The sequence below is a fragment of the Haplochromis burtoni genome, unplaced genomic scaffold (assembly GCF_018398535.1).
Source record: "Haplochromis burtoni strain Fernald_Lab_line unplaced genomic scaffold, NCSU_Asbu1 Contig_52, whole genome shotgun sequence".
NCBI classification, from domain to species: Eukaryota; Metazoa; Chordata; class Actinopteri; order Cichliformes; family Cichlidae; genus Haplochromis; species Haplochromis burtoni.
Window position 1 is genome coordinate 1,775,484 of NW_024582413.1, and position 16,086 is coordinate 1,791,569.

At 40.2% G+C, this 16,086-nt stretch overlaps 2 protein-coding genes across 3 annotated transcripts; one reads left to right on the top strand and one right to left on the bottom strand.

Moving 5' to 3' along the window:
- The first annotated feature begins 2,092 nt into the window (after positions 1 to 2,092).
- coro1a (coronin, actin binding protein, 1A) lies at positions 2,093 to 10,779 on the top strand. The gene is made up of 11 exons (XM_005921794.3): positions 2,093 to 2,224; positions 3,336 to 3,539; positions 4,925 to 5,047; positions 5,136 to 5,265; positions 7,446 to 7,627; positions 8,037 to 8,156; positions 8,911 to 9,015; positions 9,109 to 9,254; positions 9,771 to 9,828; positions 9,928 to 10,143; positions 10,440 to 10,779. The coding sequence occupies exons 2-11, from the start codon at positions 3,342 to 3,344 to the stop codon at positions 10,530 to 10,532; spliced, it is 1,371 nt and encodes a 456-aa protein (XP_005921856.1). The 5' UTR covers positions 2,093 to 2,224; positions 3,336 to 3,341; the 3' UTR covers positions 10,533 to 10,779.
- Positions 10,780 to 10,899: 120 nt separating this feature from the next.
- On the bottom strand, positions 10,900 to 13,715 carry cldni (claudin i). Of its 2 annotated transcripts, none has more exons than XM_005921796.3 (3): positions 13,621 to 13,715; positions 12,141 to 12,275; positions 10,900 to 11,924 (listed from the first exon to the last, which is right to left on the bottom strand). In XM_005921796.3, the coding sequence occupies exons 2-3, from the start codon at positions 12,270 to 12,272 to the stop codon at positions 11,421 to 11,423; spliced, it is 636 nt and encodes a 211-aa protein (XP_005921858.1). In that variant the 5' UTR covers positions 12,273 to 12,275; positions 13,621 to 13,715; the 3' UTR covers positions 10,900 to 11,420. The 2 variants fall into 2 exon arrangements, with proteins under 2 accessions (XP_005921858.1, XP_005921857.1); XM_005921795.3 differs by having other exon boundaries at positions 12,141 to 12,273; positions 13,618 to 13,704.
- Between the last annotated feature and the right edge of the window lie 2,371 nt (positions 13,716 to 16,086).

Sequence of the window (16,086 nt, forward strand, 5' to 3'; positions counted from 1 at the left end):
AGGATTTAAAAGAGGTTTAAAAGAGCAAACCTAGAGGCCCACGCATTCAGATGATTCTCCTTTGGCTGCTCCTTTTAGCAGTCACCACACGGGATCATGTGCCTCCATCTCACCTTGTCTCTAACAATCACCTCTGTCACGCCAACCCTCTGTGCGTCCTCCTTCACAAGATCTATGAATCTTCTCTGTGGTCTTCCTCTTTTACTCCAGTTTGGCAGATCCATGTTCACCATCCACTAACCTCCTCTGCGCATGTCCGAACCATCTCAGCCTTGCCTATGCATTTTCCCCTTTTGCACCTGTCTCGTTCTCATTCTACCTCGCCTCTACTGACTTTCATTGCTCTTCACTCCAGAGCATACCTCCACCTCTCCAGACTCCCTTTGTGACCTCTCCGTACTTTTGCTACAGATCAGAATGTGCTCTAAAAACATCATAAATCATGGATACCTCATCTGGTAGCCTGTCCATCACCACTCCAAAGAAGAAGGGGTTCAGAGCAGTCCTACTCAAACTTTGAATTCTGTCCTGCACCACACATACTTCGCTGTCATTCGTGACTTCCTCATTCAGCAACACAATTCTTCTCTTAACACCTTAACATATGCCACAAAGATGCACTGACACTCCTTTTGACCTTCTCCGTACTTCTCCATCAACTCTCTTCAAAGCAAAAGAACTCACTATAGTGCCCTTTAGGACCAGTACACTTTCCCTCCCTTCCTCAGACATCCTCTCACTCTCCAAGGCTTTGGTAAACGATCTGCCAATCTACTTCCCACTTCCCTCTCACCCAGACATCTCCACAGGTATATCATCTTTACCAACCACCTTTCCACTCTTCAGCTTCTTCATGGCTGCCCTGACTTCCTCTTTTCTAATCTCCTGCACTTCCCGATTCACTAACTGTCCTCCATCTGTCCTCCTCTCTCCCATTTTCCTCACTCAGCTCCTCAAAATACTCCTTCCACCTTCTCGACTCTCTCTTCACTCATAAGTACATTTTCATCTCTTTCCTTAATCACCCTGCACATCTTTTCCAGCTCGATCTCTCTGCCTAGCCAATCAATGCAAGTCATTTTCTCCTTGCTGAGTGTCCAGCCTCAGATACAACTCACCAAGCCTTTTTCTTTGCCACCCCTCAGTTTCAAGTACACCTAGCCTCCAAGCACTCCTGCCTTCTTTTTTTCTAACCTCTTGCAATGGTTGAACTATTAAATTACAGCAGCCCTGATTTCCCATAATGTAAGTGTAAGCCTTTCCACAGGCTGAGTAATCATGACTAATAAAGTGACATCATGTGCAAAAACAGCTGATTGCCAGTTTAAGTCTAATTAGGTTTGGTGTGAGAACAGGTTGCTGTAAATGTGATATGTAAATAAAGTGGGTTCGATTAGGGGTTACCTGAAATTCAGGGTCCTTTAAGAAGCCAGTCTCTGAAGCTGAAACACATGGAAGTCTTCAGACTCTGACAGGTTATTTGAAACATCATCTAAATAACTTTCATTTCATTTGAAATCATCAGCATGTACAAACTGCAGGTGTCCCCAATTGGGAAACTGCTTAAAAACTGAAAATTAGGCCTTAAAAAACTGGGTTTTTTTTTTCATCTTTGCTCTTTCCCTCATACATACTTTGTCTGTCTTAAGATTTGTCTGATGCCTTATATAAATCTAATGAAAGAATAGCAGCAGATGAGAAGCCTCTTATAGAGTATTTAACTCTAATATCTGCAGAAATCATGAGTCAAAAAGAACAGACATGCACTGACATCCGTCACTCAAGAAAATATTGAGTCTTTTTCACGCTAACTTAAACTCTGTGAGCTCTTCAGACATACTGCATTTATCTGTGTTGTTGGACGTGAAGTGGTTTTGATAACCAGGTGACTTCTAAGCAGCAATGGCCTGCATCTGTTTGCCGTTGTTGGTAAGTGTGGATTGAACTCTGCATTGCACCGCTAGACGCTTTTATCATAATTCAATCCTACAAAAGATCTTATATGGTGCCCTGTGTTTCACTTTGGTTTCTGCAGCTTGTTGCAGACGGCACATGTCACAGCCGACACCTCCTACTTCCACCTTCGTTTGAAACTCTCACTTCCTCCCTGTCATTTGTCATGTACTTTAACCTACAGTCTCCTCTTGTGTTCTCATTCTGGTGGCAGGGCGTTTGGTGCACTGCCAAAACTCCTTGAGCTGAATCACCCCCACACGACTCCCAGGTAGGCCTGCATCATCTCTCTGCAATCTCAACCTCTTGAAGATATCATCTTACCTAAAATCGGTGCATTGGTTAAAGAAGGAAATAGCTGAAGCTAACCGTATGTCACTAATTTCAGTGACACATTTTTGTTTCTCATCTTCCACATGGCCTGAGTTTCTCCTATTTCAAGGCAGTGAATTGTTTCCTACTTTGTACTGGTCAATGTTTTCCATCACAACACAGAGAGATAGTGGTCGAGACAGATTACTGACATGCATTTAGAGTCCTGATAAAATTATGGCTCACTCTGTAAAGGATTATTAAATTAGCTGCAGAGAAGCCCGAGAGGTCTTGTGATGCACATGCAGCAAAATTGTCATACGCTACCGAATCTGAGCTTAGGCGCGGCTGCAGATTTCAGGAAGTAAACTCTACAAATGGAGGTAAAGAAAGACTTATTTAGTGCTTTTCATCTGTTCCTGCGTGATGCAAAGTTCGTATATTTTGCAGCTGCTTTTGATTGAAGTTCTGATCTCATTGCGCACGCAGACACTTACATTTACCGGATATGTTTCAGCTTACTTCGTCAAATATGTCATTTAAAGCATGCCTACATGCGGGGAATTAAGTAACAGCATGACTGTATGAACTGAGGAAAAGAAAGGTTTGTGGTTTTGTTACTCTCTTTGTAGGATGTGGTGTAACTGCCGCTCGGGCAGCTTCTGTACCTTTTTTAAGGACACTGCATGTGCTTTAGATGATAAAAGGCCTACTTTTTTGTTTCCTTTCTGCTGTTTTTTTGTACATTTTCTTGCTTTTTAATATGTATGTGTTTCACACATATTAAAAAGAGAAGGAGATAGAGTGCCAGAGTACCAGTCACAGAGGAAGCAGTTGTGAAAGCTTTTGCTTCTTCCTTTTTTAGCTTTCCTCTGTTGAGTCTTTCAACGGTTTCATCAGCTTTGTGTCTGTCAGATTATTTCCGCATGAACTCAAAGAGCACCAACAAACAATATGATTTATGATGACCCATAAAATAAATCTCTCTCAACTCTGCTACAGACTTCTTGCACTTCTTGCACATTAATTTTCTCCTCTTTCCACCCTTTTTGTTTTTCATTCTTTCTCAGTTCACCATGTCCAGAAAGGTTGTGAGGTCCAGCAAGTTCCGTCACGTCTTTGGCCAGGCTGTGAAAGCCGACCAATGCTACGATGACATCCGAATCTCCCAGATGACCTGGGACAGCAATTTCTGCTCCGTTAACCCCAAGTTTGTGGCCATGATTGTAGACGCCAGCGGTGGGGGAGCCTTCATGGTGCTTCCGCTGAGCAAGGTGGGTCACAGGAATCACCAGGAAACAAAAGAACACAAATAAACCCACCGTTCGGCTCTATACTGTTTTATATACTTCTCTTAATACTATGTTTAGGTGTGTTAACTATTACACATGCAGGTTAGGGATTAAATGTTGTTTTAGCAGCATTCTTGCACTTTAAAATTTGAATGCTGCCAGTCACCATCACACATTCAGCTAAATAAGGAAGTTTGATGCTGTCTTTGAGTCTGTCTACACGTCACTTGCTCTGCTGTTGAGAAGTTTTCACCATATTAGGAGTTTGTTGTCAGCTCAGTGTAGGAGGACAGGATGTGGCCTCAACCCAGTTATTGTGCAGTCACTTATAGAGGGCGTTAGGTTAGGCCTTGCAGCTCATTTATTGCATTTTATGTGCCCGAAAAAGTGCAAAATTGCAAACCTTGTGGCCGAGTTAATGGCCAGCTGAATTTGTCAGAGGCTGTGAACTCAGTGAAGTGTTCCCTCGGGCTTGGGAAGTTCGTTCTGTGCAGGCACTGAAAATGCTTACAGTGAGGTTAGGTGTTTTTTATGTGATTGTGGTATGAAGACTGTACTTCAGAAAGATGTGTAATCTTTTTTCGTGGAGTTTTGCTCAGGTTTGTCAGACAAAATCAGCGAATAATGTCACTGCTTCTTGCTGCTGCAGTTAACTGTAGAGAGATCACTGCCTCTAAACTAAGTAATTACCATCTCATGTAGCTAATTCTATCATTAGAAATGACAGAGAAAGTGACCAGAATCTAATGCCCTGGCCTTATTTTACCTGACAATTATATTGTCCCACTTTGTGGTATTAAACAATCTTATATTTACCTTGGTGAAGCCTGCAGAAATCACATTATTCATGGTCTTATCTCGCATCTAGCATGGGATTCTCAAAGGACAAAAATAAGTGCAGGGACCAGTGGGCATAAAATTGCAGAGCTGCGCTGTAGTGGAAAAAAACTCATCCTGTTTTGAGCGTGATGCTGGCATGGTTGTGTCATCCTGCTTCAGGGCCCAGTGGTTTTTTTTTTTAAGGTTTTACCAGAATGAATGCAACTACATGGAGCTAAATGTGACTGACTTATAATGCAAGATATAAAAATAAAAATGATGTGTAATTGTCATTTTTCTCAGACCGCTTCATGACTGGGTTTCCTCTTCTTGGCCCTGATCTCATTTTTAACCCACTTACTAGAAATGAGCACTAATTGAAGGCAAAGCTGTTTAATTGGTGTCAGCTGATAAACTTCTCATCTAGTTTTGTCTTTTTTTTTCTTGCATTAGCTTTTTGTTCTTTACGTTTTGTAGCTGCAGTGTTTTCTGCACTGCATGCATGAGTCATAGTCAATGTCCTCCTATCCTGATGCTTGCCTCTGCAGACAGGACGTATCGACATGTCCTACCCCACTGTATGTGGCCACACGGGTCCGGTCCTGGACATCGAGTTCTGTCCTCATAATGACAACATCATTGCCAGTGGCTCTGAGGATTGCAGTGTCATGGTAAGGCAATAAAGTCTGACACGGAATATTCCTAATGCTATTTGTGATTTCAAAAACTAGATGTTTAAAAGTCTTTGTCGGTGAATAGATTTGGGAGATCCCGGAAGGCGGGCTCACCTCACCGCTCACAGATCCCGTTGTCAAGCTGGAAGGTCACTCCAAACGTGTTGGCATCCTGAGCTGGCACCCCACTGCCCATAATGTGCTAATGAGTGCAGGTATTATTCGCTGATTCTAAAAACACAGAAGCGTATCATGTGTAATGAGGAAGCAGACAGGGATGATCGTAACATATCGCAGATGTTTTGCTGAATGAGACTCACACCTCTGCTTAACAGGAAGTTCTCAAGCCTCCACCCTCCTTCGCTCTGCGCTCTGAACTCTGATCAGCAGCACCATGACATTTCCGCTCACGGTTTTACACGAATTCTCTGAACCTTCAGTCTGTCAGACGCTGAAGTCACACTTTATTAATCTTTCATCTTAATTACAGACTCAGCGTTCCAGATTAAAAACTAATCACAAAAAATAAGGAAAAAGCACAGGAAGAAGGAGAATATAGATCCTTGTCCTAGAGACAGCTGGGATTGGCAGCGTGTGGTTCTGAATCTTATCCTTAAAAAGAACCCATTGACTTAATTTTAACAGGTGTTAAGTCTGAAAATAAGTTTAGACTTGGGAATTTCTTTAAAAGTTTCGACTCCTGCTGAATCATTCAGGTGTCTTTAGAAGTAATCTCATGCCATCCTTACAAACTTAAGGTCTTATTTTTGCCCAGCAGGGTGCAGCACAAGAGGTGCACAGTGCACATCTTCACCGAGTGGGCGCACATCATTCAGAATATTCTTGAAATATTTTCACAATCTGTAATTTAAGCTGCAATAACATTTCCAGCATATTTCACTTTAAAATTGGGTGGTGGTCTAATAAATTTGCTAAGTAAGCACGTATTATAGGTCCAACTATAGTTTTTGCATTTTCTAATTAGTTTCTATTTGATTTCATTTTGACTTTTTTGTTTTTAATTCATTTTAGTTTCAGTAAATTTCCAGAGCAGATTTTTAATGTTTCAGTTCAATTTTTGTTGTTTAAAAATGTCTAGTTTTAGTTTACCTTTCATCAGTTTTGGTGATAGTTTGAGTCTTTTAAGTTATTATTGTATGGGCGACATATGTCAAAGGCAAGATTTAGGAAAAGATTTAGGTTTTACAGTGAAAACACAAACCTTTTAATGCAGTTGACTCACCATCTAAAGACATCCAAAGTCTCAATATATATGATTATTATTATTTATTTATTTTTACCAAACTAAAAGGTAAGAAAAGAATATTTGCTAGTTTTTTAAGCCTTATTTTAGTAACTTTTCAAAGTTCTCAAAATAGTTTCATTTAGTTTTATTTTTTACATTTTTAATTATTATTTTAGTTAAGTAAGCATTAAAAACATCAAACTGTAACATTGCTTCAGAGGAAATGATTTGTGGTCATAGTGGGCATCTAATCAGAACAGAAAAGTCAATTAATTTTGCTCCAGTGTTTCCACTGTTGCTAATATAGTTCAAATCACTTATTTATTGTTACTCCAGCTTTTTTACCTTCTGGTAACCAAGCTGGTGTATCTATTACATAGCTGGCTAATTAGGTTCCCCTTAGGTACTGTTCCCCTTATCAGTGTTAGATATTTGAAAATATATAACTATTTCTATGCAAAAAGAGTTAACAATAGAAACTTTATGAACAAAAATACATTTATTTAGACAATTTTTGCCTGTTAGCTCTTACAAAAGCAAGTTCTCCTCTTTCACTAACAGATATTAACATTTAAAGAACACCTTAACAACCAACTATAGATGAAACAGTACAGTGAATTACACATTCACAGTATTTTCCATCCTTTGTTTCTTCCACGTGTCTGTTTGAAAGAAAAGAAAGTTGAATCAATGTTTGTCACTGCTGCAACAATGAGTCAGTTCCTTTCAAAAAAAAACTATAAAATATTATATGAGAGGTAGATAATCAGAAACATTTTTTGCAATCAAAAATTTCACAAATGCACATGCAAATGTTTGGCCACGCGAGGTTTAGACGTGTCTCAGATCTTTATATGGTGCTCTGGTATCATAGTGTAATCCAGAGGCTTTATTTGGTGTAAAACAGCGTGTCCACTTCATTTGTGAACTTCTGTTTTCTGCATGTTCCTCTTCACTGCAAACGTGAAACTTTGAAGCTCTTGACTGTTTAAAAGTGAAAATCTAAATCAGGCTGAATTGCACATGATGCCTGTTTTTTAAAAAAGAAAAGAGAAACTCTGTATCAATCACTTAAATTTAATTCATGAGCCTTTAATGAGACTCTAAGCTTTTTTTTTTGTTTTTGATGTCACCATTGTGTCCATGAAGGCTGTGATAACGTGGTGATCCTGTGGAACGTGGCTCGTGGCGACGCGGTGGTGAGGATCGACACCGTGCACACTGACCTCATCTACAGCGCCTGCTGGAACAGGGACGGCTCCAGGATTCTCACCTCCTGCAAGGACAAGACCCTGAGGGTGCTGGACCCGCGCAAGGGCACCGTCCTCTATGTAGGTTTCCTCTGATCGGCCTTCGCTATCTCGCTCTGTCACCACCATCACTTCAGTGTCACAGAGGAAGTCTTTAAAAGTCACGTTTCTGCACAAAGATCTTGAGTAACACTGGCCACACTCAGCAGAGCTGCACCAGTTATTTTTATCATTACTGATGAATCTACAGGGAATTCTCTTAAATGCTCATAAAAAAGATTTATTTTTTGGTTTTGGCCTTTTGCTGTATGACTAAACCAGGAAACTACCAAATATAGAGTTTTTCAGTTGATTTGTTGATAATGATGATGGAAAAAGAGAAATAAAAAAATTAGTTAATATTGCACTTTTATTTTGAAAAGTTTTTCTTTCTCCATATAATTTGCAATTTTCTTCCACTTTGCTACTCTGCGCCACCTCTCGCCTGCAGGAGAAGGAGAAGCCTCATGAGGGCTCCAGGCCTGTCAGGGCGGTGTTTGTGTCCGACGGGAAGATCCTCAGTACCGGCTTCAGTCGCATGAGTGAGAGGCAGGTGGCGCTGTGGGATCCGGTGAGTGTCAACAACTGACAGAGTCAGTCTCAGACAAAGCATCTTGCTTACTGAACTTTATGATTCATAATCCTTAGTCATGTCTTAAATTCCTCTGAGCATGTGGTTTGAGATCTCTGGGACATAAAATGTGTATTCGTTAATGTTTGAAAATTTAAAAAAAATAAAATGTAGCACGTCTTTGGGACTTGTATTCCTAAATTCAGAGTGGGGTCCAGTTTAGTCACACTTTCCCACCTGAAATAAAGACAAAACAGTCTCATAAAAGAGTTGTAACCTTTCTCTGAGATAAGACTCTGGGCTTATCCTCAAACAGATTTTGTAAGATGACATGTGCCCCAACTTTAATATTGAGACTCTTTTCTTTTACTTAAAAAGCTGAGTTGCAGAGCACAAAACGCCTCCAGCGTCAGCTTTCCTCCTTCAGCACATGATTGTAAGAGCAGCCTGCTGTGCTGAATTGTACTCGTGAATCATTTTGACCTGTTACACAATAAGTAAAAACCCTTTTATAGTGCGAAAATCTTTACAGCTGAACCTTAATGGTGGATTCCAAACTTTAGGTGTTTGCCTTTAGGGAGCATCTCTTCGCATTTACAACACCACTGTTTCACAACAGCCAGATTACAGTATTAAGTGTCTGTGCTGAAATATTAGCCTCAATTAAATCCTCAGCTTACCTGCAGTCTGCTGGGTACATGTGATGCTAGAGTACATGTGATTAATTGCTAAATATTTCTCTATCCTTTAACAGAAAAACTTTGGAGAGGCACTGACCCTGCAGGAGCTGGACACCAGCAGTGGCGTCCTCCTGCCATTCTTTGACCCAGACACTGGCGTCGTCTACCTCTGTGGCAAGGTTAGATTTAGATTATGAAACAACAGCCTTTCTGCATCACTACCACCCACACAGACTCAGTCAGCCCTCTTGTTGATCCTGTCATTTTCACAGGGAGACAGCAGCATCCGTTACTTCGAGGTGACAGATGAAGCTCCTTATGTCCACTACCTGTCCATGTACAGCAGCAAGGAGAGCCAGAAGGGGATGGGGTACATGCCCAAGAGGGGCCTGGAGGTCAACAAATGTGAAATCGCCAGGTAATGGCATATCTCAGTGGTTTTAGCTATGCAGGCAGCAAGGTGACCTCTTTAACACCTTTGTGAAGACTTTATGGGCTCAGCCGCTAGCTTGGGGTCATAGTGAAGAAAACATGAAGATTATGAGATCATTATAGGCCTCACAGGATTATCCAGGATGTGCTGGATCATTATTCAGTGACCATGTGGTTTCACAGTGAATCCATGCCTCACATCTGCTTTCAAAACACCAAGATGGCGAAAGCTTAAGCACTCATAACACTTTCCAAAGCAAATGGTGACTTCACAGTGTCTGCATCCATCTTTTCTGCTTCCTCATTCTCTTAATGCAGAATGGGATGGCACCCACAACATCAACTTGATACTAAAAGCACTGTTAGATGAGCTCCCAGCTTACTGTTCAGCTCTTTAACATTTTGAGGGCAAAATCTTTCTTCTTCCTCCAAATTGAAGCGTATTATTTCAGCCTAATCTGACACAACAACCTAAAATACGAACAAACTATTTTAATTTCAGATTCTACAAGCTGCACGAGAGGAAGTGTGAGCCTATAGTCATGACCGTGCCACGCAAGGTAAGGTTTTAGCAAATCCTAGGTTTTAGGTTCATGGTTCAAGAAAATCTGTGCGGAATTTCAACTCTGACTCTCTTTTTTTTGTCTCTGCCTGTGCAGTCGGACCTGTTCCAGGAAGATCTGTACCCAGACACCGTCGGGCCCGAGCCCTCGGCCGAAGCTGATGAGTGGTTTGAGGGAAAAGAGGCCCCGCCTAATCTGATATCCCTGAAGGACGGGTTTGTAGCTACGACTAAAGCTAAGGAGTTCAAAGTTCACAAGAGTCTCCTGAAGACCACCACTGCTTCTGCAGGGAATCAGCATGACAGCAGCGGGGTGAGTCTTTTAGATCCACAATGTTTTGCTTCTGTTTTAGCTGCAGATAATAAGTGAATGAGTTTTAGGAGTTAGACTTTCCTTAATTTATTTCATAACTGATTTATGAGTCTTTAAACTTTGCTTTTGGTGTCTCAGTTGCAAATTTATTTTTGACTTTTTTGGAGAAATCTGTCAATGATTACATTATTGGCTTCAACCAAACCTTGATGGCTAATTAGACCATCAGCTAAACATGAGCAACTCCATGACATCATTGGACTCCACCCAATCACAAGTGTGTCTCTGTCCCTCAGGAGGTTCAGTCTTTGAGGAAGGAGGTGAAGGACTTGAAAGAAGCGCTAGAGGAGCTGACCACGCGTGTGAAAGAGCTGGAGAGCAAGCATTAAGCGGCAAGAAAGCGACAAAGAGCAGAAATCACGCGAGAAGAGTGGAGCAAAAACTACAGCGAGAAAACTTTTGTTAACTTTTGATTACAGTGAGACAAAGGGAGAGATTAAGATGGTAGATGTCATGAAACTATTTTTTAGCGTAAAGCTTGAATTTGTCTATTTGGTTTGTGTGATCAATTTGAGAAAACAAGAACCATAATATATGCTTTTAGTTTGAAATAAAATTGTCTGTATTTTCAAAGTACATTTTGACCCCTTTTTTTCTTTCTTTTGAAGGAAACACACATGAAATGCATACACGCACTTTATTTTGACCCCATTTTAATCATTTATACTCATTACCGTACCAAATGTGAAACAAAATAAAATGAGTACAAACAAACATCTCATGATTATAAAATATACTGTGGACTTTTGAGAACATATCAAGAGAGAAACACGCGCACCAGATGTTTCCTGAGGTTCACTGAGGTGCATTTGGTTAGACTTTTAAAGAAGAGATAATAAAAATATCAAGGAAAAAAAGACAAGAAGAGCATTGATTAACATTCAAACTGTAAAATATGAACCATCTAAAAGGCCTTTGATTATTTAATTGCTCAACAAATTAAATATATTTTATGCTATAATTGAAACCAAAACTTTAAACTTTACAAAAATCTTGCAAATTTAATGTGGACTTTACAGCCGTTACTTTCATAGCTTTACATCACCAGCAGCTCTATGAATGTGAAAGTACAAACTGCAGTGAGAATTTAATATTTACATTTTTTGGGTTTTTCCCCCCAAAAACATTCAACCGGTGTTGTCTACTTTATCACTTCCAGTCCGACTAGATCACCATTCCCTCCTTTCTCTCAAACACCAGTTCCTTTTAAAACACCACTACACGTAGTTTTTGTTTGGGGCTGAGGCGCTGTTGCTGTAATACTTGGCTTTTCCTCCTGTGTTGCCTTGCTTGGGCCTGCTGAAGCAACAGAGCAGACCTCCAGCTATGATGAGCAGCACACCTGCAGCCCAGCCTACAAAGATGCATGCTCCCATCTCCATCCTTGGGGAAGAACTCAACAGGGGGGTGTAGAAGTCCCTCACGGTATTGTGTGCAAACCAGCTGACAGGGATGATTACCAGGATGCCAGCCAGCAGCATGCCCACCCCGGCCACCAGGCTGATCTTGGGCTTGACGTCTTCGTTTTCCACACAGGTGGTAAAATCGGACCCGCAGAAAAGAACGAGCAGGCTGAGGCAGCAGAGCATGCCGCTGATGATGGTCAGGGCTCTGGCAGCCTGCCGGTCTGCACCCAAATCTAGCAGGGATTCGAAGTTCTTGCACTGCTGCTGGCCAGTACTCTGCACCACACAGGTGGTCCACAGGCCCTCCTGACTTCTCTACTCACACGCAGAGAGGAAGAAATATACACTTATAGACATCATTTCATGACATGAGGCAAACTGAGTGCTACATAATTAAATCTCATACACGTAGAACATTTATGAAAAATTGAACTGTAAACATTCACTTACTCAAAATCAAGTAAAATAAGCTCAATAAACAGAAACAATCCAATATTGCTTATACAACACTACACACATATGTGTAATTACCTCTGCTGTCACAATGTTGGATCCTGTGAAGGCCGACACTCTCCAGAGCGGGACGGCACAGCATACAACAATCCCAATCAGGCCCACAACCCCGAGGGCCACACATGCCATCTGAACTACAGCAGATCCCATTCTATAAAAGGCAAAATGGTGTAAAGGCACAGGAGCATCACTAAAAGCTTTTCATTGTTACTTTACAGTCTATTTAATGATGTTCTCCTTCTGTCTTTGGCTTTAAAAAGCTCATTTTCTAACATCTGCTGAATGTTTCTCCAATATTTTTGCTGTATCTGTTTTATTAATCTGCTATGATAAATATATATATTTTAAAAAATTTAATTCACCACTTCTGATTTGCAGCACTCATTGTGTTGGTTAGCTGTGGAGTTGCTTTAAGTCTCCATCGCTGATTCACAATATTACATGTGGTGCTTTAGCCTTACTGCTGGGTGGGTCCTTCCTTTGTGGTCGTGTAGGTGAGGAATCATGTGGGTAAACAATACTCTGACAGGCCCTCACAGAAAACATGGCTTTGGGGCAATGTTTTTAAAACAAATTCATGTCCTGAGAGGTCCAGGAGCGCTGAATCTCCACCCAGGAGACGCTGAGCTGCCACATCTGGGCGGAGCTCTTCATACTCTGAAAATCTCTGCTTTACCTGATTATTTGAAGGCCATTATATGAGTCATCATCATACAAAAGGTAAAGTTTGAGTCATAAATGCTGGAAGTAAGACAGACCTGTAGTGAACAGATTAACTGAGGAACAAAAAACCCTTGTTTTCATGAAAAGTGTAACATTTAAAGTTACATATTTGAGCACAAATTGGAGGGATTTTTTTAATCCACTTCAAATCAAGGGGGTGTTACAATCATTACCATCAGATAAAACAAGTATAGGGACACTTTTTCTCGCATTCTTTAAACCTTTTTCCGTTACCCAAAATGTATCGTATTGATGATCATCATTAAAACTAGCATCCAACAACTTAAATTAGGTGAAATAACGAAAAAAGATCTCGAAGTCCAATCAGGTGTGTACAGGATTAACAGGAGGGGACTGCACTGAGCAAAAATACTCCGTGTTTAAGTGTAACTAACTTTCAGAGCAGATTAAACCCTGAAAATAAATCTGATTTGAGTTAATCCTCATTAAGACTGATTTCTGAGTTTTATTGTGACCGCAGGTGGGACTCGTGAAATCTTTAGAAACAGAAAACAAAAAGAAAAGCAGGCCTTTCAAACTATTTCAACCTTTTTTACTCTCACAGCTGTTTATTTATTTGCACATTTTAATTTCCCCTCTTATGTCCATTATGAAAGACTATTTATTTTATTATGATTCTCATAATTTTATTTGAGTAATTATCAAATTAATCCTCAACCAACCCTTTCATCCTCAAGCCTTTTCAGATTTCGGTCTCCTTTCAGAGCTCAGGCAGTCCTTTTAAATAAAAAGTGGATAAATAGATTCCTACCTTTTTTTAAAATGGAAAAAAATTAGGTTAGATTTCAGTGGAGATGCTTCTTTTGTTTTCCTGTCTGCGTGTTGTCTCGAAGATGCTGTTTCCTGTTGTACAAGTCTTGTACAGACAACATGGGACATATATGGAGAAATGCGAAGGTGTGGGCGGGGCTGAGCACAAACATGGGAACATAGATGATGGAAGGACCACAAGACCTGGCTGGACATGCCCTGTAGCATGCTCTGTACTCACTGAACTCTGCTGTGGAGACAAGGAGCGCTTACCTAATTTGCATCAGGGGAAAAAACGCCACTAGGAAAAAGATTATTATGTCTCAGCACCAGAAGTCATAAAGCACATACAGAGGTTTGTGGGATTGTAGTCATAACAGTGATGCTGATGCTAATTAAAATATTTTTGGTTGTTGCTATTACAAATTGCCTAGAATAGAAAAGTGAGTCATCTGAATGACTCCTCTTTTTTTCCCTCTGCATTCCCAGTCTACACAATTACCACCCACCTTTCCTTACCTGCATCCCCCCTCCTCTCACTTACGCACCTACCTCTGTTGAAACTCTGATGACGAGTGTACGGAGATCAGTTTTGGAAACCGAGATGGAATGGGTTTATTTACGTAAGACCATGAGCTGGGTTTCATGGATCATGAGGACATGAAGAAATAAAAAGGAATGTGGCCTCTATTGTTGTTTGTTTTTGCCTACACAGCTGAATTTTACTGTATTTTCACAGAAACTGAACATCAGCTGTGAACTTTATATCAATGAGAATCGAGAACAAACCAAACAGAACAAGAAAAAACTGTTATTTGTTCTTTTTTAATTAGTAAATGCCTTGAATACCAACATGGGGCTTGTCCTGGCCCAGTTTCATCACAGTGCTCCAGTTGTGGAAAAGGATCTTCTGCTCACATGTTCGCTGTTGTCCACTGTTGTGTTTCCCCTCTTATCTCCAGTTCAGAGCTGTCTGTGTGATGGAGCTATTCTGAAGAAGGTTTTCACTTGATTTCTGTTGTTTTTCTGTTCTTTTCATTTTTGTGCCATAATTTTGACATATTTAGGGAGCCCACGCAAGATTTACCTTAAAAATATAAATATTTTCCAAATCACAGGCCCCTGACGTGCATCAATATTATGCGCTTTTTAAATTTGTGTGATTTTTCCTGCATTTTTCAGACCTTCTAACTTGTTTACTTGAGGAGATATCCATGTGAAATCTTCAGGGCTCAAAAACACATTGTGGAAACCTAAACCCACTCTGAGTGTCCTAATCTAAAATCAAAATCAGCATTTCTTTCCTATAACTAACTCTGAGCGTGGGATTTATCATAGCTTCGATAGCAAAACTGCATTAATTAATGTGCATGACTCAGACGAACAGAGACAGTGAATACTTGATATGTTTTTGTATAATTCAATGGAGGAAAAAGTGTTTGGGGCTAACTTTCAGAGGCCATGTCACCATGTGGGATAGGTGGCAAAACAAGGTCTTCTTCTATCTACATTTTGATGCCAGGCTCATCTTCTAGTCATCATTCCTGCTGTGTGAAAATTATGTGTTAAAGTTGCATTTATTTGACATTTGTGCATAAAATGGAGAATCTTTGTCAAAATCTCTGCAATTTGAACATGCAGAAGGAACTGGATCACAGAGGGTCTCTGGATCAATGGATGATCTGAATATGCGCTAGAAGATGAAGATGAGCAATCACATGATTCCTTTTAAAGTTTAGCATAAGGAAGTAAAACAAAATGCCACAAACTGAACAGGCAATGAAGCCACAAACAGCAAAGAGAGCATCCACTGATCCTTAGACCTGTATATTAATATTTCTGCTTAAAAGCAGTGTTTGAAAAAATCCTTCTGAATAAAAATTTGATTTTAGTTTTATATTGTGACTCTTGGAGTTGGTGTAAACCTAGTTTGATTGGAGTTTAAGTGTGTTTTACTCCACTGAAACTTTCTTGTGGTTATCTCTGTGCTAATGAAATCATGAAGGCTCAAAATGATGGAAAAAATGTGGCAAATTTCAGCCCATATGTACTTCAAGAACCTATAAATCTTAAAATGATTTATGATTGTGATAATAGTCAAATTTAGCATGCCTTCCCTAATGAAGTGGAGATACCATCTAATTATTCTGAGAAGGTTCTTAGATTGATTTATTTGAAACAGTGTAAAGGAGACAAAGTAGGAGACTAACAACATAAATGTCCGCTGTATTTTTATTTGAAAGTCATATTTACAGTTGTTCTCCTCTTGCTCTCTGAAAGTGTGTGCCTTTGTGTCTTTGGCGTTGATTTTCCTCATTAAATAAGCCTCAAAGCCTCTGGACTTCTTTTATGCCTTAATGCTCTAAGCTGTAAGACAGACAGAACAAGGACTGATGGAGAGCAATAAAATGAGATCCTCACATTTTGAATCAGACCACCAGACTGAGAAGATAACACCTCCCACCTGCCA